Source organism: Dunckerocampus dactyliophorus, chromosome 3, assembly GCF_027744805.1.
Source record: "Dunckerocampus dactyliophorus isolate RoL2022-P2 chromosome 3, RoL_Ddac_1.1, whole genome shotgun sequence".
NCBI classification, from domain to species: Eukaryota; Metazoa; Chordata; class Actinopteri; order Syngnathiformes; family Syngnathidae; genus Dunckerocampus; species Dunckerocampus dactyliophorus.
This window is the reverse complement of record NC_072821.1, coordinates 9305255-9330167: the sequence shown is the minus strand read 5'-3', so window position 1 is coordinate 9330167 and position 24913 is coordinate 9305255. Positions and strand designations below refer to the sequence as shown.

Genomic DNA, 24913 nt, shown 5'->3' with positions numbered 1-24913 from the left:
TGTTGTTTTTTTTTTTTTTTTTACAGGTAATAGTATATAAATGACATGAATGTCGCTTATTCTGACAGGTTTGACTTTATTTAGTGAAGGACTGGTTGACAGTGTTGGACAGATTCAAGTGTTTATGTGACAAAGACACTGTGACTTACAGAACTTTGTGGAAGGAGTGTGATTATTGATGGAAAACATCTGTCATCCATTGGAGTTGTGATTACTTTGAGCTTCTCCTGTCCACATAAATGTCATTTTTAACTTACTTTCAAAATATTCCATACAGCACTATAGCAGCTTTAAACTTTGTGATCCTGCGCTGCACGTTTTCTCCCAAAACATCATCGGAATCAAGAGCTGGAAAGTGCAGTTGTATTTTTGAGAATGTTAAAATACCTTCAAAATATTAGTGGACCAAAAATGGAGCCCTGAGGAACACCATACGCCAAAATGCGGGAAGGACAAGTCATTTACTAAATACATTTGCAAGATTTGTGCTACTTCATTTAACATCATGCTCCTGAGATTTTAGGAGCATTTACTAAACAAGAGGTGAGAAAAGATAGAATGCTTCAAATCCGATTCAAGTGTACGGTTCTTCTACAGATTTTGGCCACTGGTGGTCCACTGGCACCCATGATAGCACCTCATACACTCATGTTTCATTCATTTCACGTTGCTAAGAAACAGATCGATTCGCATGCCTCTTAGGCAGCAGCAGCATGCTGGGATTTGTACAAATACTTGGTAAAATACAAAGAGCTCTTTGAACATATTTTACAGTACAGTACAAGGGAGTATGTTCATCATATAGGCATGTGAGATCCCTCCATGTTCATACTTCCTTCCAGGCTGAGGCACCTCATATAATAAACATCAACTTTTTGATTGCAGCAGTAACACTTTCATCACCTCCTGATGTACAAATAAAATAAATAACAGCATTGTATGTAAAGATAATGGATTATATACCTGGATAAGACCTTAAAAGCTTTAAAGCAAAAAACAAAAAAATCCCTTTCACATGTTGTGTGTATTATCGGTTTCACTTCAAATCATATTGGTGTCTTTTTGTGCAGACACATCGTGGTGATGTTGGTACAAAATTTTAAATAACGACCCTGCATCTACATCATGAAACAACATCAACTGCATTTTGACATCCTTTGTCTAGTGTGACAGCCTGCAGTTACCAGAAGAATCCTCAAGGTAGCGACATTACGCGCCGCATAGCAATGTTGGCAATGTATACAAAGCTACAATCATGTTGTTCTAGTATGGTGATTGTACTACTTATAAATACAGCAGAGAAAGCTCGCTTTCTGCCACATGGACAAAAGCTAAAGCAGCTACTGAAGCGTGACGTTCCCGGGTCTGCTTTGGTTGGGGGAGGACAGACGTGAAGACAGAGCAGGAAGGTACCATGTGGAACTGATTAATAAGTTATTAGTTGTTCAGCTCTTGTCTCATTCGGACGCCCACCGCGGTGATGAGCGCCGCTCCTTTGCCGCTGCCGTCCTCTGACAACAGGAAGTTGACGTTACACTGAGGCGCCAGCACTTTCACCGTCTGGTGCATGATGAGGGAGAAGCTGCACAGACAAGACATTTGGTTTGATAGTAAGTGACACGTCTTGAAGGACAAGGCAATATATACAAATGCATGGTTGTAGACGACCACAATGTATCCCTTCGAACTCTTTAATTCACATTAGTACTGCCAATTCAACTTAAGAGCTTCCACGGTATTGCATTGGGCAAGGGGATCAAGCAAAATTAAAGGGTGTAGTTGCGCTACCTTGGTAAATTACAGTTTACTCAAGCTACTGCACCCTGTAAGGGGCATTTTAAAATATATAAGAAGTATCTCCTCATTGGCTTTGGCTTTTTTGCCAAAACCCGATATGCCGATATTGTCCAACTCTTCAATTTCCGATCCCGATATCAACCGATACCGATATGAGTAACATCACATCTTTTTCTTGAGTAAAATTGTTGTAAACTAACAATACTCTTAAATGAGCACGTTGTTTGTTGGCTACTCCACCCATCTCTGAGTAGATAATTCATGCATTACATATTTTATATAAAAATGCATTTGTGTTTCTTGTGCCTTGATTTATGTTATTTTTGGAAAGATTTAATTTATTTTTTGGTTAAAAGGGGTATCGTTTAAAATACATGAATTTGCTGATTACTATTTTGATTGACTAAACAAGAGGCATTAACTTACATTTCTTTGTAGAAAGGCGTTTTATGAAGTACATTTCTTTGTATTCACTTACAGCGTAGCCTAGCCAGATCCAATACTGCCGCGCTGCTGACGTATGGCTCAGCTAAGCGCCGTCTACGTCTATGGCGTTGACAACAGCGCTTCCTGCTTCCCACTGCTGCTGCACTGTTGTATTATTTACTACATGTTTAGAGCTCACATAGTTGTCTGTTATTCTGCATTACTCATTGGTAGTGTCTTGTCTGTTGTTATCTGCCTACTACGTTGCTGTGCGATGTTTTTTTTTGTTTTTTTTAGCTTTTTTTAGCTCTTTCTTTAAAAAACACCGTAAAACTAGTGTGTGGAATGGTAAGCCCCTCGCGATTTCTAAGAAGCTGCTAAGTTCATTGTGAGCTTTGTTGTGACTCTGCTTGTTTAAATATAGAGTTACCTTATTCTCACAGACGTGTGAGCAGCACAGTATTAACTTCATGATGCAACAAGTTCAGCAGTGTTGCAAATTTGCAAGCTTGGCGCTAAAAGCTCTGTATCGGCATTTATTGTAGGGGGGAAAACAATACGGATGTTGGCCGATATCACGTTTTTATCCCAGTTTCGGCCCCATTATTATCGGTGGCCGATAATATCGGACATCCCTACCGCATGACTGCATTTCACATGGCATTGAATTGTTTTATATTGTGAATAAACCATCTTACTGTGGATGCAGTTTATAGAGAGTCCCGTCCACTCCGACCGTGATGTCCAAATGGTCCAGTCCACGGTTTTCTCTGATCTTATCAACCACAGCCGCCATCCCTGCCCCACAGAGCTGAGCGGCACGGTGTGACACGGCTCCGCATACCTGTATAACAATAAAAGGCAAAAACATTATCATTGTTGCACCATATTGAATTGCCTAAATTTCCAGACAGTGACACACTACAAGCTCTTTCACAAATCTGCTGATAAAATGTTTTGTTGTACTGGTAATGTACATATACTCTACAAGCCCCAACCGGAATGCCAACGGGGGTCAAGTGTTGTCCCTTTTGACACTAGCAAGAGTGTGTAGATAACATGCTTGTGTTGTATTTTTGAAATGCGATACAATGTTAAAATAACTTTTTAACAAAGATGGCTGCGAAATATGGGGTGTTTGTATTGTTTAATCTGGGGATTACCATGATGGACTGTGATAAATTTGTGTTATAGTGCTACCAGTTCTCATTTGAACACTCTACAGCTTACCTCTTTGACAATGATACTGTCATCACAGGTGCTGTCCAGCCCTAAGTGTTGTAAGATGGACCTCACTTGAAGTAAAGCCAGTCTGTCACTGGATAAAGATCAATAAAGATATCCAAAGTCACCAAGATGAAGGAAAATAAATGACAAAAATTAATTTATTGATTAGCAAGCCACTAAAATGCCCATCCCTCCTAATGCCAGCAATGAGATAAGATGCGCTGAACACGCTGCTCCATTTGTGGAGGATTCTTACCTCTCAATCTGAGACAGGAACTTTGTTTCAAAGATGCCTCTGGTCTTCAGTGTCTCTGAAATCTGACCTCTGAATAGGTAGCCCCTCTTGGTCAAATCTATTAGTATGTTTCGCACTATTTCACCAAGGTACATGCCGCTACACATTTTCTCGTATCTGTAGTGCACAGACACACAGTCACAAAAAACACGCAATTGTCCATACAAACACATACAGTATGCATGAGGGACGTAAAGGGTTAACCGCTAGCAGGTGTTTCTGACATGAGAAGAATGCTCTGAGTGTGTGTGTGTTACCTCTGTTTGCCTGGATGAAGGGAGAAGTCATCCACAATGCGGTCATATTCCGTCCTGATGTCGTCTAGGCAGCCATTATCGCCAAAGGCCCCCCACTCCATGTTGACACACATGCGCCCTACATCGCCATCTACCATCTCAATGTTCCTCATCTCCTCCATATAACACGCATTACTACCGGTGCCTACACACAGAAGTCATGATGTTATATTGATTGGAAACAGCTCAATAGACATCTAGGGACAAACAATGAACTGACCGGCAATGAGTCCGATCTCACAAGTAGGTTCCTCGTAGGCACACGTCATCATGGTTCCCACTGTGTCGTTGACTACTGCCACAACATCCAGGTCAAACTCCTTAAGAGTAAAGAGTTTCATTGATACAACGTAATATGATGAAAATGTGACAAACGCCATTGAGTTGTGTGAATGTTTTGCATGAGGCAACACACCTCCCAAGCAGTAAATCCTACTAATGTTTTTAAAATTCCAGGTATCTTCCATGTTGCTTTCAGTGGGACTAAATGGGAATTTGCGGGAATGAACACGAATAAACTTCAACATTTTGAGTTTGGTCAATACAGATACCAAAAGTGGACATTACAAATCAAAGACATACTGTATTGCATGCACTGTATATGTGTAAATGATGTTATCAATTACCCAAATCACAGTTAATTCCTATACATTTTTATCAAATTATGTAATTATTATTTTATTCGTTTCAATTGTTTCAATGCTCGCCCAGAAAAAGGGTGGATGTCATCTCCGGGTCGGGGATGAGATCCTGCCCCAATGCCGGAGTTTAGTACCTCGGGGTATTGTTCATGAGTGAGGGAAAGATGGAATGCGAGATCAACAGGCGGATTGGTGCGGCGTCTGCAGTGATGCAGACTCTGCATCAGTCCGTTGTGGTGAGGAGGGAGCTGAGCCGAAAGGCAACGCTCATCACCTATTATAATGAGCTTTGGGTAGTGACCGAAAGGACAAGATCGCGGGTACAAGCGGACAAAATGAGTTTTCTCCGTAGGGTGGCTGGGGTCTCCCTTAGTGATAAAGTGAGAACCACTGTCATCCGGGAAAAGGTCCGAGTAGAACCGCTGCTCCTCCACATTGAGAGCAGCCATATGAGGTGGCTCGGGCATATGGCGAAGATGCCTCCCGGACGCCTCCCTAGGGAGGTGTTCAGGGCACGTCCGACCGGTAGGAGGCCTTGGGGAAGACCCAGTACACGCTGGACAGACTGTCTCTCAACTGGCCTGGGAGGAGCTGGACGAAGAAGAGACTGGACGGGAGAGGTTTAGGCTGCCCCCGCGACTCAACCTTGGATAAGCGGTAGAAGATGGATGAATGGATGAATTGATAGTTTAATTTGGTGAATTCACTGAAAAATGTTTTGCCACGTTACAGCTGTAGTCAATGCAATCATCACAATTAGGGCAGCCACATGTGTTATAGTTTACTAATAACTATTTACTTATTTTTACAGTTGTGGCCATTAATATGTTAGTGTTACTTAAAACATTGCCAGTAGAATTAATAAAGCTTTTATGATGACTAAAGGTGTTTTCCTTAGAACAGATTATTTCCATTATTCTACATCCACATAAGGTGGATGAAGGTCAACCAGCCTCCAAGAAGGAATTGTGTGACTGTACTCTTTTCCCACCTCTCGCCTCTTAATGGCCTCCCTGAGAAGCCCCACCACGTCTTCTCCTTCACAGTCTGTCGCCTTAAACCCTTTGGTCCACGCCACCAGGATGCCCTGGGTAGACATGCAAACACACAGGTTTAGACAATATAATCTTGTCGAGTGAAGAAGTGGCAAATACTCACAGCATCCAAGCTGGTCTGTAAGCAAGGGAAGGAGAAGGTGAAGCCCAGAGGAAGACGAGCATTCTTCATCCCCATGTAGTCCAGGAAGTCGCTTATACAATGAACAATGTGATCAAAGAGCTGGAAGACGAAAGACATGTCACAGTGTGTAAGTTGATGTGTAAGTTTGATTGATACAATTAAATAAAGCAATGCTGTGATGTCACCCATGAGGGGGTCGTTTAAAGTGTGACATACAATAGAGGCATTTAGAGGAGCCCTGTTAAGTGCAATACTCCTGTGTGCCCCTTACTGAAAAAGACAGGTAAAAAAAAAAGGTGAAAACCGTCAAATAAAATAGAAGCGAAGGTCAAAAGGTAACAGACAGGATTACTTGTCTGCTAATCCTAAACAACGTACCTGCCAGTCACCATTCAACCAGCTTCCGGGCTACTTACAAGCTTATCTATGAACTGGCAGCTTCCCACTATCAACCTGCTAACCTGTCCCACATCCGACTTGACATCACCCAAGTAAAGTTCATTCATCAATCGACCAAATACTCTCAGAGACATCCAGTCTAACAACACTGAATGAGGAAGGAGATGTCAGAAAAAGTGGATGTTTTAAATAAGCAAAAATGATGACAAGGATCATATCATAACATCCATCCATCCATCTTCTATGCCACTTGTTCTCACTAGGGTCGCGGGGGTATGCTGGAGCCTATCCCAGCTGACTTTGGGTGAGAGGCAGGGTACACCCTGGACTGGTCGCCAGCCAATCGCATGGCACATATAGACAAACAACCAGTCACGCTCAAATTCATATCTATGGAATATTTAGAGTCACTAATTAACATAGCATGCATGTTTTTGGAATGTGGGAGGAAACCAGAGTACTCGGAGGAAACCCACGCACGCGCTGGGAGAACATGCAAACTGCACACAGAGATGCCCAACGGAGAGTCAAACCCAGGTCTTCCCGATCTCCTGACTGTGTGGCCAACATGCTAACCTATCATAATATCATATCAGAAATCCCAGTTATATGCTGCTCCCTCCTAGTTATACAAACCACAGTTGGGAGTTGGATGATAAACGCACCTCCTCCCCTGTACCCTGCATCACTTCAAGGGGAATGGCATAGATCTTGTTGTGCATCTCCACGGTTCTCCTTTTCCCTGAGCGAATCTTCACCATAAGAACTCTAAAATTGGTTCCTCCTAAATCCAAAGCTAGGAAATCACCATTTTCTGCAGTCAGACAAGAGACACAGACAACATAAACAATCCATTAGTACTCTGAATAGATTTGCAGTCAGTGCACATCATGAAAGTTTTCAATGCCCCAGTTTTCATGTGATTCTGTTTTCGACCAAGATTTTGCCCTGGTTTTTGTACACTGTCTCGGTTATTGCACAGAATTGCACTTAACAAACTAATCAGTTTGTCCTGTACAGAATCATTCTGTGGAATTGGTGACTCACTGTCCGTGCATTTTATTTAATGCGACTGCTAAATAACCCAAAGAAAGTCGTAAGTGCCAGCAATTTGGTCAAGAAGGCAAAAAACACGACTGAATTAAAAAAAGAGCTCGTAGCAAAGTACAACTATGGCGTCCACGTAACCCATCTTGCCAGGATGTACTGGAAGTCGGCATCAACAATAGGTTCCATCCTGGCAAAGACTGAATAAAACCAAGAACAGTAATGTTACAAAAGGGTTAGGTGTTCACGAAGAACGAGATCACAAATTATCAAATATGTTGAGAAGTTGTTGGTGTGGATCATCTCCTCTTTCTCGCCACACACCCTATCCGCTCCTCGCCATATTCACCATTCATCCATTTTCTATGCTGCTTGTTCTCACTAGGGTCGCAGGGGTATGCTGGAGCCTATCCCAGGGTAACACCCTGGACTGGTCGGCAGCCAATCGCAGGGAGCAAATGCCACATCGCTTCCCGATCTCCTGACTGTGTGGCCAACATGCTAACCACTAGGCCACCGTGCGGCCCAAGAGTCTTCAATAAAAGGTAAAAGTGATATGAAATGTTCACATACCCGTTTCACTCATCAATTACAATTATTTCACATTGTTTTCTGCATGTAAAACTAGAATTATTCTTCATAAAATTGAATTTTTGTTAATATTTTCGGGTGTCTGTAAAGGATTAATTGGGAATATGATGGGAACAATTGCTTCGGTTTTTGCACAATTTTGTTTTCGCCTTAACCTTTTGGAACGGATTACTCCCGAAAACTGAGGAGCCAACATACATAAATGCACTTGCATTATGACGAATCATACAATTTTTTTTCCATAGAATAGAGGTTGTTTAAATCATGCAAACATGTGGAAAACTGGTAGACATAGTAGACATGACAAATCCCATAGCAAGGGCCCTGGTCTGGCTAGGCTTTCTTACTACTGTTTCTTACTATTGTTTAAATGAAAGCCAGGTCACATTGTGCATGATAGTACACTGTGACATGACATGATGTTTCCGTCTCTTAGAAGTTACACGTACCCCTTTGCTCCTCAACTAATGACCTTGTTGGATGTTATCCAACAAGAATAACATGTAAAAGACTGTCAAATGTCAAAAAGACCTGCACAATTTATAGTAACTTATAAAACTTTTCCTCATTAATTAGCTATCATAGACTTTGAAGCGTTTGTGCTTTAGCCCTGTACGTGGGTGTAATGGCAGCGTGTCAATGTGCCAGGTCTAGCTAGTCTCCTCACAGTTACAGAAGCATGTGGTTGTGTCTAACCTGTGCCATCAGGTGTACTGCATACAAACGTCGGCAACATTTTGACAGTGGCAGATGCCTGTGTCTCCTTAGAAAGGCCATTTTGGATCTCAGTCCTCATGCGATTCTTTACCTGGAAAAACACAGAACATTTTCGTACGTCGCTATACTCACATACTATGAGTACTGTACACAAATACGCACTCACTAGTCTCACTATTCCTCACCTCTAGCAGTTGTTCTGTCGTCAGGCGGAACTCTGACAGAGTTTGTGCAATTTGTCGAGACTTCTCAGCCAGTCTGTAGGCCACAGCTGTCACCATGGCGGCTCCTTTTCCACTGCCGCTTTCTGACAGGAGGAATCGCACATCAGAATCGGGGACCAGTCGGCGGACCGCCTTATGAAGACGTCGGGCATACCTGAAGTAGATACAGATTCTGTAATACTGTACCATTTTTTATGACCGCTGTGGACCTGTGAATGTACTGTAAATACAAATGCATGAATGTTTCCATCTCTCGACTCACTGTGGGTGCATCTTGTAGAGAGAACCGTCAATGCCAACAGTTGTGCGGAGTCGGGCCACACCTTTGTTCTCTTTGAGCCTCTTGAGGATGCCCGCTAGCACCGCCGCCACCAGGTTGGCAGAGCGAAAAGACACAATGGTACAAACCTAATGGAGCCCATCAGAGAAAAGAAGCACATTAACCTTTAAACAGCCTCCATCCATTTTCCATAACCCCTTTCCCGTTCAGGGCAATTTAGAATCTTGAATGAACCTAATATATGTTTGGACTGTGGGAGGAAGCCACAGTAACCAAAAGGTGCCACCATAATGAGTGCAGCTTCCTTTCCAGGAAGTCCCTAGTTAGTATATATTTTGGCAACAATACCCACATGTTGAACAGCAATGCAGTCGTCAGCTGACGGCTCCACACCAAGTCTGCTTAAAATCTCTTTGGCCTTGGTTAATCCCTCCTTACTCCTAAAAAAAGAGATAAGCGAGAGTGTATTGTAATCCTATAAACCAGACTGTCACAAATGTTTTTAATTCACGGACCAAATTAATATTATGCTTCCTCCCAGAGGAACCAAACTTTCTTAGACATATGATGCAATAACATCAACATGTACAGTTAAGAACAACATTATTCAAGTTTATTTCTATTTGCTTTTCATTTTCTGGCTGGAAATGGCAGAAGAAAGTGGTAAACAACATTAAAATAATGTAAAATACAACACACGTATGACTTGTTTTTTGTTTGTTTTAAAGTTCACAGATACAAGTGAAATATAGATTTGTTGTTGTTTGAATTCAATTTACTTTGTGCATACATGCAGTTATGTTCTTCCTCATTTCCTTAATAATGTTCTCTGAAATGCACTAAGCACATGTAATTATGTGTTTAGTCATTTTTTTAAATATACCATCAGAAAATACACACATTCAAAAACTGCAATAAAAGTAGTGTGACTTCATGACCATGGAAAAATGTAGGTCCCAGGTAGAGACCCGTAGTGAACCCCTGCCGTAGGTTATGCTATATATACGTGACCAAGATCCTCTAAAATGATGCAAATGAGACTTACTTCTCAATGGCAGAGACGTGCTTGGTCTCGATTCTCCCTTTAGTAAGCAGCTCAGCGGTGATCTTGCCCTCAAACAGCAGACCCTCTCTGGCCATCTTGACCAGAATGAGACGAACCAGCTCACCCATGTACAGCCCACTGACCATCTTCTCAAATCTGCAGCACAAGTAACAAGGTGATGGACATCAGCAAATAACACTTACTTTGCTCATCTCACACACACCATACAGCAGAGAAGTATTGGGGCAAACATCTATTAATCAATCAGGGGTTATTAGGCTAGGCTTAGTCTCCCTTGAATTTTTAACTTCCATCTTAGTGCAAACAGTTTGGGGCCTTTCTGTTCCCAGCACACAAAACAAAAACCACAAAGGCCATGATGGGATGGGATAAAGTTGAACAGAGATGCTCACCTTTTCTATTGGTTTAATAGCCAGGCATCCCAATACTTTTGTCTATACAGTGTCAATGACAGCTATCAATAATAATCAATAGGGGTGCATGACAAATATCGGGCCGATATGAGGAAAAGACATCATACTGATAAATCCGATTACATCAAAAAATATCTCAGATAACCGATAAATTTAAAAAAAAGCTCTAATGAGCGTAGATTATGAGTACTGTGCCTATGTGGGTTACAGACATTTCGCCAAATGCGATGATTGAAAAAAAACAAACACCTGAAACGGCAGCATCGCTACGATGCCCGGGGCTTGTTCCTATCACAGCGGCGTTTGAAAAGTGCAAAAAAAAAGTTTGCCAGAGACGACCCAAGAGCTACAGCGATCTCTGATTTCATCATGGAAATGATAGATAAGGCGCTAGATGACCAGCGCTTTACCATCGTTGAGGATACCTGCTTTTGTCGGATAGTAAAACCCTTGTAGCCACGGTTTGTACTTCTGAGGTGCTGCTAGTAGTAGTGATGTCATGATATTTGGTAAGGCCAAATCTACATATACAGTTGGTCAAATCTAACTTTGAGTTGTTCTTACCTCCAGGTGTGCACAAACTACATTTAAATCTAAATGTAAAAAATAGATATAAAAAGTTATCGGTATCGGTCAGGAAGTTACCAGTATTGGTATAGGCTTGAAAAAACATTGTGCATCCTTAATGATCAATATAAACATAGCAGCATGAGTAGACCAAAGTGACATACAGCTGTTTGCCGGGGTTGAGAGAGCCACGGTCAATCTCTCGGTCAAACTCTGTCCTGATGTCCTCCAGCCGGCCGTCGTCTCCAAAGGCCCCCCACTCAGTGTTCACACACATCCTGCCTTCGTCACCCTCTACCAGGTCGATGTGACGCAGCTCCTCCATGTAGCAGGCGTTGGTCCCAGTTCCTGAAAGCAAACACATCACAAACATGCTGTATATAATGTAGCAAAATGGCAACACACAGTCCGGCCACAACATGAGGTACACGTGCACAATGTAATGTGATCCATTACAAGAGCGTTACAATTACAGTTTTAACAGGATGTTGATTATTGTGGTTGTAGTTTGCAATGGTGTTTCTAATATTTTGGTTACCTGATTTAGCTTCATAAGAAAAATACTAGATTCAGGCCTACTGGCAAGTATATTTTTATATTTTATTCTGATGGCAGATTATTTTGCTTTTAGTACCTGTTGCTGTATTGACCTGAATCTAAGACAAACCCCTTTTTCGAGACCCGCAGGTCACTGGTATGTGTGAGACAGGAGGAAAAGCTGTGATTTGCTGTAGCGCCAACCTGAAATCTCTATAGACTCGGAATATAAGACGACTCGTCTTTTTCATTGGGAAAAAAATACCATCTTATATATTTGAGTCCAAACGGTAAAAAGTGGAAGAAAAAGATATCTTGTTAGTGCTTGTTAGACCTTGATTTCAGTTTTAACAGTGTAGGCTTTCCATCCATCCATTTTCTATACCGCTTCTCCTCATTAGGGTCGCAGGGGTATGCTGGAGCCTATCCCAGCTGACTTCGGGCGACAGGCGGGGTACACCCTGGACTGGGCGCCAGCCAATCGCAGGGCACATATAGACAAACAACCATTCACACGCACATTCATACCTATGGACAATTTAGAGTCGCCAATTAACCTAACCTGCATGTTTTTGGATGTGGGAGGAAACCGGAGCAAATAAACGCTTAATTCAGAGTGTACTACAGTTGTAATACCGATGATAATTCCGACTTCGCAGCGTTGGTCATCAAAGCCGCATGTCATCATAGTTCCCACGGTATCGTTCACTACAGCCATGATGTCAGCTTCGTAGTCCTGAAACAAATACAAACATGACTTTAGTAATAGTTTTCTTCTCACAAGGTGCTGTGCTGCATGACACCAAAGTAGAGTCCTCACAGATGAAGACTTACTCCTCGTTGCTTGATGGCTTTGTTGAGCAGCTTGACGACATCCATGCCCTCCACCCCACTCGCCTTGAAGCGCTTTGTCCACGTTATCAGGGTGCTCTGCACACAGACAAAGCAAAAGCCTCTTGAGTAAAAGCTACAGCAAATGAAAGAAAAACACCCCTTGATTGGCACCAAGATGGATCACAGAAGGTAATAATAAATAAATGGACAGGAAGCAGGTTTAGGGTGTCACCATCAGTTTAATTATACAAGAAAAACCAGCAGCTAAAGTATAGCTTTACCTCATCAAGTTTGGTTTGTTGGCAAGGGAAGGAGAAGGTGAAGCCGACAGGCAGCTTCTTGTCTTTAATGTTGTGTTTTTCCATGAAGTCACCCAGACACTCGGCCACATGGTCGAACAGCTGGAATGGGGAGGAGGCAAGAACTTTGTTGCAGCAGTCTACTTGTATTTATGTGTGTGAGCGTGTACGCACTCTTGTTCCGCTGCCGTGTATGATGTCCTCTGGTGTCTCATAGATTTGGCTCTCCATCTGAACCGTCTGCTTCTTCTCGTGACTCACTCGGACGCGAAGGATCCTGAAGGCACTTCCTCCCAAATCCAATGCGATGAAATCTCCTTTCTCTGTAGAAAGAAAAGAAACAAGTTGGCACAGAGGAAGAAGGGATGAGGAAAGAGTGACTATCCAGTTGTACGGCAAGCTAAAACTCAACTCTGAACCCCTGACGTCACTTCCTGTCCGCACCATTTACAGCAACACAGACGTGTACAAGACTTACTTATGTTCTAAATGGCTTATTTTATGTTATTACTATGTTATTATGTCTACCATATTGGGTAATATGTGTAAACATGACTATAGGGGTGTTATTTCATGTCTAGAGGGCTCTAATAATGTTAACTATATTTAGAAGGTCACAAAAAGGTTTTCTATGCTTTAACTATGAAAATATTCCATTTATAAATAAGGAATCCTACTTTGTAGAAATTCACTTATCACGACCCAATTAAGAGTGATAAACGAGGGACTTACTGTATACACATGAAAACAATAGTTGTTGTTGTTTTAACAGACCATTCTGAACTACAATGTCACTCAGAAGAGTGCAAAGCACCAACCACAATGTTGACGAAATTTCAAGTGTAAATATTTTGTTTGTCAGTCTGTTAATTACTACTTAATTAGCTGAGTTCATGGAGGGTGGGATGGGTGCCAGTATGCCAAATGATCTTTTGAAAATGGTCATTAAAACAACACTTACTGCTAATTAAAAGGCCAGACCTAGGGAATTCATTAGTTAATATTAAGTTTGTGTGTAATAATTGTATACATACATTGGTATAGTCTCTTATTTAGATGACTCTATAACTCTTCAATGTCTTATTGAAACTGCCTTAACGGTATCACACCTTGTTTCCAGTTCAGCAAGCATTGATAAGCAGACATACTGTAAATTTTAACAGTCTGTTCTTTCCAGTACTGTATGCAAACAACACCACAAGTCCAGAGTATTTTTCAAAAAGACAACAGCATAGGCTACAGTTTGGTTGCATGTGGTGAGAGAACATGAGAACCAGACAACGGGGATTCATTTGTGTGAGTAGCTCCCTCATGGCGGCACGAGACGGCATTCCCTTTATCAGCACATACACAAATACTGTATATAGAAATACTCAGACTTGTATTAATATGCAATAAAGGATTAAACCATAAACTTATACATGTTCACTAAAGCCTTCACCTGAGCCATCGGGGATGGAGCGCACAAATGTTGGCAACATCTTAAGAGATGCGGTGGCGTTGGTGTCGCGTCCCAGTCCTTTGACCAGCTCTATGCGGAACCGCTGCATGATGTCCAGTAGCGTCTCATCAGAGAAGCGCATGGAGTACAAGTACTTGTCAATCTGACAAAACACAGATGAGCAAATGTTAAATATAACTTACAGAAGAGCTAGATATACAATTATAATCTAGGCCGTGATTCTTATGAGGTACGGGTACCACTGGTGCAACTTCAGCGCCATTTAGCGGTACTTAAAAGCCAGAGTTTTTTTTAAATACATATACAATACAAATTCATCTAAAAATGTTTCTTTGCTGACATATTATTTCATTTAAACTAACCTCATACACCACAAGCCAAAACAAGCCACATATTCTAATTTAAAGCGGGGTATAAAGGTTTGAGATGCTGTTGGCCGTTCCAAGACAGATAAGAATACAGTTTTCCCTCGTTCTATCATGGTTCACCTTTCGTGGATTCGCTGTTTAGCGGAATTGTTTTAGTGCTCCTTTTTTATTACAGATTATGAACGCAATTACAGGCCGAGCATGGCCCTTTAAGAAGAATTGCATTGTGGGAAGTTGAGTGTCTCTCTCGTCCCTCTCTCGTCTGTCTGCACCGCCAATTGTTTTCTGCGTCCTGATTGACAATGGTCTATAGGTAATCAATCGCCTTTGTGCATCCCCGTCTCCTGTGTCATTGCTCGCTTGCTTGGTAGCTTGTAAATTAATCTTTGGTTCGAAGGAGGTGGACTGCAACAGGAGGAGTACTATAGCAATATGTTAATAAATAATAATAATCATGTTATTTAACAAGGATACAAAAACTCTGCGCCAGGATGAAAAGGCATGGTCACAGGAGTGAAGTAGGCGTGAGTGACTTATTTTATTGTGTCTGACCTGTAACAAGAGAGAAATGTGAGAAAAAGTTATTGCCTGTCTGAGGAAAGTGTATAAAGTGTATGGTGAGGGGTTTTACAGCCTTAAAACATAATTGTAAAAAAAAAAAAAAAAAAAAAAAATGAAGCTGGCAATTTTGTGGATTTCCAACCTATCCCTCATGATAAACGAGGGAACACTACATCAAACACACAATCAAGGAAAAAAATTATTCGACCATTTTGTTTCTTCAGTTTCTTGTTCATTTTAACGCCTTGTACAACAAAATAAGCTCAAAAGAGTATAATTCAATAGCTTATATCTAGTCATTTCCATGGTTTTCTTGATAATAACCAAAATCAATTTAGTTCTTACATCAATAGCTATGGCTTTGAACTGTCAAAAAATTAAACTCTTATGAGCTATTTGTTGTCATCATTATATTTGTCCAAACAAATGTACCTTTAGTTGGACCAAGCATTAAAATGAACAAGAAACAAAAGAAACAAGGGTGGTCTAATATTCACTGTGCTTTCAACAACAGTGGAAACCCCTCAGGGCATACAAATTGGTTGAAAATTGTAAATATGCCTCTAAAACCTTGGGGTGTTAAGAGAAGAAGAATGCAAAAAGTGAAGAATATACAGAAAGAATGTTTTATTGTTTTTATGTTTTATTGAGGTTAACTTATTTTTCACTTGTATGACAGTTAGGAATGCTACTTAAAACACTGCCTGTACCACAAATAAAGGTTTTAACATGTGAACAATGAATATTCACAGCCAGTCACTTGTCACGTGTTATCTAAAGCAGTGTTTCCCAACCTTTATCGGGCTAAAGCACATATTTTACATTAGAAAAATCTCATGGAACAGCACCAGGCGTCCCATGACTTCTGTTGTATGAATGGCAACATGTTAACATGTCAGTAGTCCATTTTATTGATGCCCTCAACCTGCTCTAAGAATAAATGCAGAATCTGCTTATGTCAACATGAACAGGTTAATTTTGTACCTTCTGCAATGTAGTGGAAGAGTATGTTAATTTTCTGCCTGTAACCATGCATTGCTGGCATGGATAAATGAACAAAAATACATTATTTCTAGTCAGTAAATAATAATGTCCCCACCAATTAGGTGAAATTGTATAATTTACTTTGGCACACGTGATAATCCCTCATGGCGCACTAATGTGCAGCAGCACAGTGGTCCGAAGTCTAGACAGTTTTATTAATTGGTTTTAATTATTATTATAATTACAATAATAATTATTATTATTATTATGCAATGGTTAACTTTTACACTTTAAATTTAAATTGTTGCCACATATACACAGTCTGGACTGCACTTGTATGAAACTTTTTTCGGCTACACAAAGCAAATGTTAGTAATAGATATTTGACACATTTTTTTTTAAATAATACATATATAAATAGCATTTTTATGGCATGATGTAGGAAATATAGTGAAAATTGTCCCTCATTAAAAATTATCCAGGATAAGGTATCCAGGAAGTGACTCAAACAAATGTCAATAAAAATATTCATTCCTTGGCAGAACCATCAAGAGTTTACTGTCTTTATATGGTCACGTCCTGTATAATTAGATACTTTATTGATCCCTTGCTGAAAATGACTTTGTTGCAGAAGCCACATTTACAGGCAGTACTGCAGAAACGTTAACGACTCACATTAAAAATATAAGTACAAAGACTTGGAACACTGTTATGTTTATGTGTGTGTCCAATGGCTGTTGGTAGGAGGGACCACCTGTACTGTTCATTCCTGCACCTCTGTGTCATATTTACAGTTATTTCACAAGAAGAGTAGTTAAACTCTCAGACACAGACACGTGGGCCGCTTGGCAACAGAGGGACCAGATTTATTGCGTTTGCTAATGATTTTAGCATTCCACATTACAAACCTGAAATGAGTCATGCTGTTCAATCATTGCCATCATCTCCTCTTCACTAAAAGGAAGTGAATGACATAAAACTAACACCCTGGCTACATCTGTGGTTTTACAGACTACGTCACAGCTGGTTGTTGTGCTTTGCTGTAACACGTCGTCTTGCTAAAAACGTCCTATTGACACACGCTCCAACACCCTGACATGGCCTTTGTCACCTGTGGTGTTGAGGAACAGGATGTCAAACAATCCAGAGTTGCATCACATCATAGACAGAATGAAGCAATTTAAAGCCCTGCCTCAATAATGAACTCTAATTTCCATTGCACATAAAACATTTAAAAAAAAAAGAAGTCACGTGACATCAGGCGTCACTACTAATTTAACTTCCTGCTTGAGACGTCACATTTCCTCAAAGGCTCCTTTCTTTGTTTAAACAGGTTGTTACAGTGTAAATGTGAGACTTTACAGGAAGAAACCGGAATATTCAGGCTGGATCCGGTATGAGACGTACTGTACAGACAGACTAGACTAGTTTCACTCTAGATGTTTGTTTCAGTCTAAGGCAAATCCAAACAAAAAATTGTAAAAGATGCCAAATAATAAGCATAGCAAATAACAACCTGACTTCAGCAGGTTCACCTTGGTTTGACATTCTAGTTTATGACCTTGTTTTTTTTTTTCACATTGCGTATCACTTAATATTAAGTCATTACCATGGATTCCTTTCAAAATTGACACTCTTGGAAGAAAATCTACAAATCATTTTTAAAAATCCAGGTTAATATGAAGGTTGGACAAACTAGTCAATGAAGTGATTATTTGATTATAGGAATTCTGTTGATTCATTGTGTCTTGAAGAAGTTGAGGTAAAATGGAGTGCACTACCTAGCTACAACCAGCAGAGGCGCTGTTGTTTCTGTCTCAACTAAGTTGCGGTCTAAAGAAGAATAGCATAATTCCATGAATTTATTTTCTCCACAATTTATTAGGGTTATATGAACAAAATGTAGTTCTACCCAATCTAGGTCTGCTATGAGTGGCTCTCATTAGAGGTGGGCAATTTTTGCTTTTGTTTACTTATAACATTGTATGTAATAAAACAGACTAAAGGAGTCACTGAATTACTGTGTTGATATTGTAACATTTGTGTGTGTAGTGTATTGTATTAAATTAAAGTGCGTTGGTACATATATATATTTTTGCCTAAAATCGTTGCCCTGTGTTTTTTCTGATGATAATCATGATCATCAAAATAAAAGGCACAAATCACAAATTCATTCAATGAGCTTGAAAAATGTAAAGTAAAAAGTATCCAAAATCAGTAGTATCACCTCCCTCGAGCTCACATGATGTAGTTAATTGTACTTTCAAACCGCCCCAACAAGCCACTGTGTACAACTCTTTATTACACTGTGCAGGTGTTACATTCCCTGTAATGTGCTTACATGTGGAGTCTGGCATGGAAGCATACAGGTATTAACACATGCTCTTAGTTGTCCCCACTATAAATAAACACACTCATAATCCCAGCACAACAGAGGAGATGAGTCAACCTGCTCCGCTCTGTTGTTTATCATTTGTATAAGTAGAGTTGCGTTACACTGGGGTTTGTTGTACAAGCTGTGAAATATTACAAAAAACAGTATTCTCAGCAAGCTTATGTCCAAACAGACAGTTGCAAAAAAAAAAAAAAAAAAGTACTGCCTATTAGCAGACCCGGGCCTTTATACAAAGTCGAGTGGGACCTCTAGAGTCAAGAGGGCATCTCTTAGACTCATTTTTTCTGAGAGGAGACTCCGGGCATCAATAAAGTGGACCACTGCAGCAGAGTGGAGTAAAATAGGTTGAGTCTTAATGCAAGGTGACTCGCCTACCAAGCAGTTCTCCCTCTCTATTATCCTATCAACAGGGGTAAACGCCTTTTTACAGTTGCATTTACAGTACGGTTAATATATTACTTGAGGACAAGCGGCATAGAAAACTGATGGATGGATATTACTCCAGAACAGTTATTTTTATTTCTGTTTACAAACTGAAAAATGATTCCATCATACCTTTGACCTGTTACTGAAATGACCTCATTACATTGAAGATGTGCTCCTATTTCCATTACAGCCCATCTTAAGATGGTGAGCTTAATTAAATATGTGTCTTAGCTGAGCAGCTTGATCCTTGACATTGTTCATTTTTCCCCTTTTCAGACAAATTGACAATAGTATTGAGAAACTGATTATATGTATTTATTTATCTGTACTGTACAGACTGAAGTCGAAACTGAAACCAGGAAAATGCACCAAAATTGGAGCGTATTAAAGACTCAAATTGCACGTGGAGTACGACAAATTTGTACATGTTGGCAGGTCTGAGCTAATATTGAAAGTACTCCCTGCCTCTCTCACCCCCCCCCAACAGTTCACCGCCCACCCCCAGCAGGAAGCACTGCTTTAGTGGCACATCACATTTAACTGCTGTAGCAGGAGTGATTCAGCTTGAAGCGTCACATGACAATGCAGCAAAAAACCATGACGCAGCAATTTATCCAAGCCATTAAATGGAGCTGCTTCAAAAGGGAAGTGATATTTTGATGAAAACTAAATGTCAAATGAATTTGGAAACACTAGTGTGGTCTTCTTTTTATTCAACAAGCTGGGCTTCTTTCAGCTGAATTCTGCATGTCATACATACATTTAGATTGGAACATGACCAAAACAAAATCGGTTAATAGGGTCTACTTTACATTATGAATGAAGTCAGTGTGTGCCTTAATCATATTTAGACGCCAATTGAGGGGTGACTGTCAGTCTTTTAGCTTACACTTACACACATCCATTTCCTTTGCCTAGAAATTTTTCTCTAGACTTTTATGAAGACAGTATCTCAAGGAGTGTAAACACCTCTCTCACATAACAGCAACCATTTTATTATATCTTCTCAAGGGAAAATATTACAGACATGAAACTTGGATATACTTTAGAGTAGTCAGTGTACAGCTTGTATAGCTCGACTCAACACACATTATTGTCTGTTTGCCAACACAAGCGAGTAGGAAGTTGATTGTGTCTTGCGTGGTGGTGTTACCGTCTGTCATGGTCTGTGACTGCATGTGTGCGCCAGCACTGGGGAGATGTGGTTTATAGTGGAAAACAAATTCAAACAAGTACAGCACGTACTATGACATTGTGAAGGAGAGCATGTCTCTTCCCCCAGGGAACTGGGTTGCACCGCAGTTTTCCAACATGGTAAAAAGCCCAAACACACCTCCAAGATGACAAGCGCCTTGCTGAGGAAGCGAAAGGTGAAAGTGGAGAGCTGTACGCTGACGACTGACTACTAGTAAGTATATCAAGTGTAATTCCTGCAATATTATCCCTTGAGAAGATACAATAAAATGTTTACACAAATCTGATGGATGTTCTGACTCATGTGAGGCAGTTCTGTGCAAAGTCACCATCTCTGGTAAGGAAAGGTAAGGTTGGGATGGTACATTGTGTGTGTGTGTGTTTTCCATTCAACACACCTTTGGCACACAACTCTGTCTTTGTGTGTGACGTCACCTGGAGTTTTTGCTCTATGGAGGTTCTCTCTGGCCTTTCCATTTTTCTTCCAGTCATTCACTCACCCCTCCCCACCTTGTCAACAATGCCCTGCTCTCCTTGACACAAGCTTGGGGAAGCTCTGAAACCTAATGCCGTCGTTCGTGTTTGTTTGCGCACACAACACACAAGCTGGCCATATGGAAAAACACTGTTCTCTGCACTGCCCTCACAAAACGTCTTGCACTGATACGATTCACGGTTAGCACACACATGAAAACAATGCACAGTCAAGGACATTCACACACCTAGCGGACTCCTGCAGGAGTGTTGGTGTGTGTCTGTAAGCCTTGCTCATGTCGCATACAGTATGGTCACATGGCTCAAAGCTGCCCTATTTTAGGGAGGCCGGCAGAGGAGTGAAGAGGGAGGGAGATGTGCTGTATTGCATCAGATCCCGAGTGCTTTTCATGTCTTTTACTACTGCAGGCCGTTCTTTGATGCCAACACACACACACACACACACACACACACCGGAGTGGGTTACAAAAAGGAAGCGTGACAAGCGTAAACTTTCCTCCATTTCTTTAAACGACACCAGCCGTGGTTTAGAGAGAAGCTGATGACGTCATCAGTGAGCGACCTTAAAGGGGCCCCCGGCTTCATGTGTGAATCGCGGAACACATGTTGGGTGGAAATGTGAATACGTTTCTTCTGATTTAAAAATTCCAAAGATGTGTGTGGTTGCCTTGCAACACTATCAGATCAGGGTGGGCTGGAAACTTGGGTTTTAAAGAAAGGAGGGGGTCATACTCTCCTTTAACATTGCCCCCAGGCCCACTAAAACTGGCCCTGTCACATTTTTACCTAAATAAAAGGGGCTGTGCTGCTGAGATGTCCTAAAAGAAAGATTATGGAGTCCACTTCTATTTCTCCACTAAAGTTAAGGTGTGTGGGTTGTGGGTGGGGTGTTTGAGCGACGACTCGGTGTGGTGGGGCAGTGTGTGTTCCCAGGTCAGGATCTTACTGCCTAGCTCACTGACCCCACCACCTCACATTCCAGGCACTACCCTAGTCATAATTGGGCATGGGACACAGGCTCAGGCTTGATCACCCTGTAGTTGGCCGCCTTTGATGAGGGTGTCTAGTGTTGAAAGGCCGAAACACTCACTGATTAGAAAGGTACACTACTGATGATGTGTCCCAAAATATACATCCTTCCCATGGCTGAGAAGTTCCTACACCACTCTCAACATCCACGCCTCATCTCATTACCATCTATTGACACAAAGGACAGTTTCCATCAAGTCATTTACGAACCTATTCAGTCAAAATGTCTAACCCTATTCATAAGCCAAGTCAATAGAATTCATACAGAACTAATTCACAGCAGAAGTTATCACAAGGCACTTCACACTGAAGCAGGTCTAGAACCACTCATAAAAAAAAACAACTGAATCCCACATGAGCACTTTGACGGAGGCAAGGAAAAACACCCTATAGGGAAGAAGCCTCACACAGAACCCACGTTCTGTGGAGTGGGTCTCTGTCTTCATAACAGTACTATTAGACTGAAAGTAGTCACTATCTCTTGGTTTAGTTCTCAGAAATGTGCTGATCTTCCACTAACAACAGTTCATCTCTGCTCACATTTGTCCTTTCATCTTTCATCTTCACCCTACCTCTTCAAACCAAATACCAGTGACCGGATGACAGGTTCCTGAGTCATGCTTTTTATACATTTTACAACACAAACTGCAGTGCAGTGTGTCACGTATCACGCTGCCAGGTTACCCAGCCAGAGTGCCAACTGTAACTGACACTCTCGCTGAAGGAAACCACAAAACAGTCTCAGGTAAAAGCCAGTCTTGAAGTCCTTTGACTCTGCATCATATCTAAATTGTAGTGGGGGTTGGAGGTGGGGGAACTTACCTTTTTAACCTGGTCATCCTTGAGTTCAGTGAAGTAGTAGGCTAGTAGCTGGGCTGCAATCATCCTGCTGCTCTTCTCTCACACACACAGCAGGCCGACCCACAAACACAGATGGAAGAAAACCGAAGTCAACAAAATAGAGACAATATCCTCCTTAGCTCTTACTTCATTCAATCAACAGGCCTATGACTACTGAATCAAGCTATAAATACAAATCCAGGATCTAGTCCAGAGCCAGTTCATGTGTGGAACACACTCCCCCTGTCCAGCATGTGAGTGAAGCAGCCAGGAAGTAAAGTGAGCAAGTTTAGCAGCAGGAAGGACCAATGGGAGGGGTTACTACATTCCCCGCCCATTATCCGTAAAATGATTGGATTAGAAAGTGTGTGTGTATGTGTGTGTGTTTTGGGATGGGAAATACTCGCCTCTGATTGGTTTCTGCGGAGCCTTGCACGTGAGCGCTCAAGAGATGGTGGAAGAACAGATTAGGTCCCTCCTAATTAAGGGGCGTGCCATGAAAACAAGCATGGAATGTTTTTTTTTGTTAGTTACGCCACGTTCTTACCTGTTGTCTTCCTTCAAGTTAACAGCCCGAGAAGGTAGCAGAACTTGCGTTAATTATAATACACAAAGACTCAACAGGGGAGTCTCGACATCATCTTCCAAGATGGCTGCACTTCTTAACATTATTAACAATAAGTGGGAAAATGTCAGGTACAACTAAAACATTTTTTCCCAACATTATTGGCTGTAGGGGTGTTGTTTTATATGTGTCATGCATGCAGTTTCTGTGGTACTTCGTGAAACACGGTGTCAGGCTTCACTTGCTAACATAACCCTACTAAGTGGAACACGTTTTAAGGCAACACTTTTAGCAGGAGATAAAACTTGACTACTTACATCAACTTTATTTCATAAATGCGTGTGTCTTTGTGCTGAGCTCTTTAATGTCTGTGATGTTAACTCCACTTGTGTTGTTTTTTTTTAGGCGCAATTGGATAACAACATGGATTACTGTCTACATGTTCTGTGCCCCAACACCTTCACCACACTGTAGACCCCTCACGTGTTTGTATTTGATTACATATACATGTATTACGTTAGATCACTGAGACTTTGTTGTTCCTATAAAAACGTAGACTAAAAGCTTAAAAAAAGCAATTAATTGAAGTGTAAGAGTCTGATTGTAAGCCCACGTGAATACAAGCACATAGGCAGCAATCATAACATGTCTAGTCGGATGCAAAGTGAGCGAACACCCCATGGTGTAACTCTCTTTGGCAAAACATGCTCCCATATTGTGTTGCCAGTGCTATTATTTATTCTGAAAAATACACCCCATGGTGATTAAACCCCCAAGATGGACAGATTGACTTGAAATTTCTCACACAGCTCATGCATCCAAAAAAACACACACTGTAACTTTAGGGTGTTTAGCACCAAATCACAATGATATTTATCAAATCTGAGCAAGAAAGGGGTAGTGGGGGGCACAAATGTCCTAATCAGGGGTGACCTATTTTTTTCAAATGACTGTACATAAATACTGTAGACTAACAGCAGTTTACAATATATAGTCGTCCCTCGCAACATCACGGTTCGAATTTTGCTCCTTCACTCTTGTCACGGATTTTCTAAACTAAATTAATAAATCATCCTGTGTTTGTGGTTGAATATGGTCTATTAGTTTAAAAACAATGCATATTTTAGCAAATTTTACGCATATTTTTTGCCTCAATTAAGCATTTTCAAGCATAAAAATGGCTAAATAAACTGAAATACAAATACAAGGCATTCAGATGACGCATTTAAATTGTAAATGTAGTATTCTACACTGGTCACTGGGTGTCAGCGAGGTTACTTTAATGTTCTGTGAGAGTTGAACGCTGGAACAACAGGCTTTTATTGCAGGTTTGAATGAGCTCACAACAGGCATAATAATAACAACATAATTGTAGTAATAATAATCATAATAATAACACGCGCTACTGTTGCCCATGTAACCCATGCCAAGCTAAAACTCACCTGTGAACCCCCGACATCACTTCCAGTCCTCCACACATCCGGAACACATTTATAGCGACACACAAGAGCACTAGTTTTATTTCTGCCTTATTTTATGGCTTATTTTCTGTGAAATGTACTATGTCGGGTAATGCGAGTGTAAAGATGACTATGGGGTTGTTATTTCATGTCTAGAGGGCTCTAATAAAGTTAAAAACCGTATTTAGGTCGTATCAGATTTTCTATGCTCTAACAACAAATATTCCATTTATAAATAATACTTCGCGAAAATTCACTTATCACTGCCAAGTTTGTAAAATTAACCGTGATAAACGAGG

The 24913-nt window shown here is 40.9% G+C and overlaps 1 protein-coding gene across 1 annotated transcript; it reads right to left on the bottom strand.

The window, feature by feature from the left end:
- Positions 1 to 41: 41 nt before the first annotated feature.
- Positions 42 to 23003, bottom strand: LOC129178357 (hexokinase-1). Its single transcript, XM_054770508.1, has 21 exons — positions 22572 to 23003; positions 14277 to 14439; positions 13010 to 13158; positions 12818 to 12937; positions 12537 to 12632; positions 12339 to 12438; positions 11330 to 11513; positions 10165 to 10320; positions 9472 to 9559; positions 9102 to 9247; positions 8801 to 8993; positions 8595 to 8706; positions 6926 to 7074; positions 5841 to 5960; positions 5674 to 5769; positions 4262 to 4361; positions 4003 to 4186; positions 3707 to 3862; positions 3454 to 3541; positions 2922 to 3067; positions 42 to 1582 (listed from the first exon to the last, which is right to left on the bottom strand). The coding sequence occupies exons 1-21, from the start codon at positions 22632 to 22634 to the stop codon at positions 1438 to 1440; spliced, it is 2754 nt and encodes a 917-aa protein (XP_054626483.1). The 5' UTR covers positions 22635 to 23003; the 3' UTR covers positions 42 to 1437.
- Positions 23004 to 24913: the final 1910 nt, after the last annotated feature.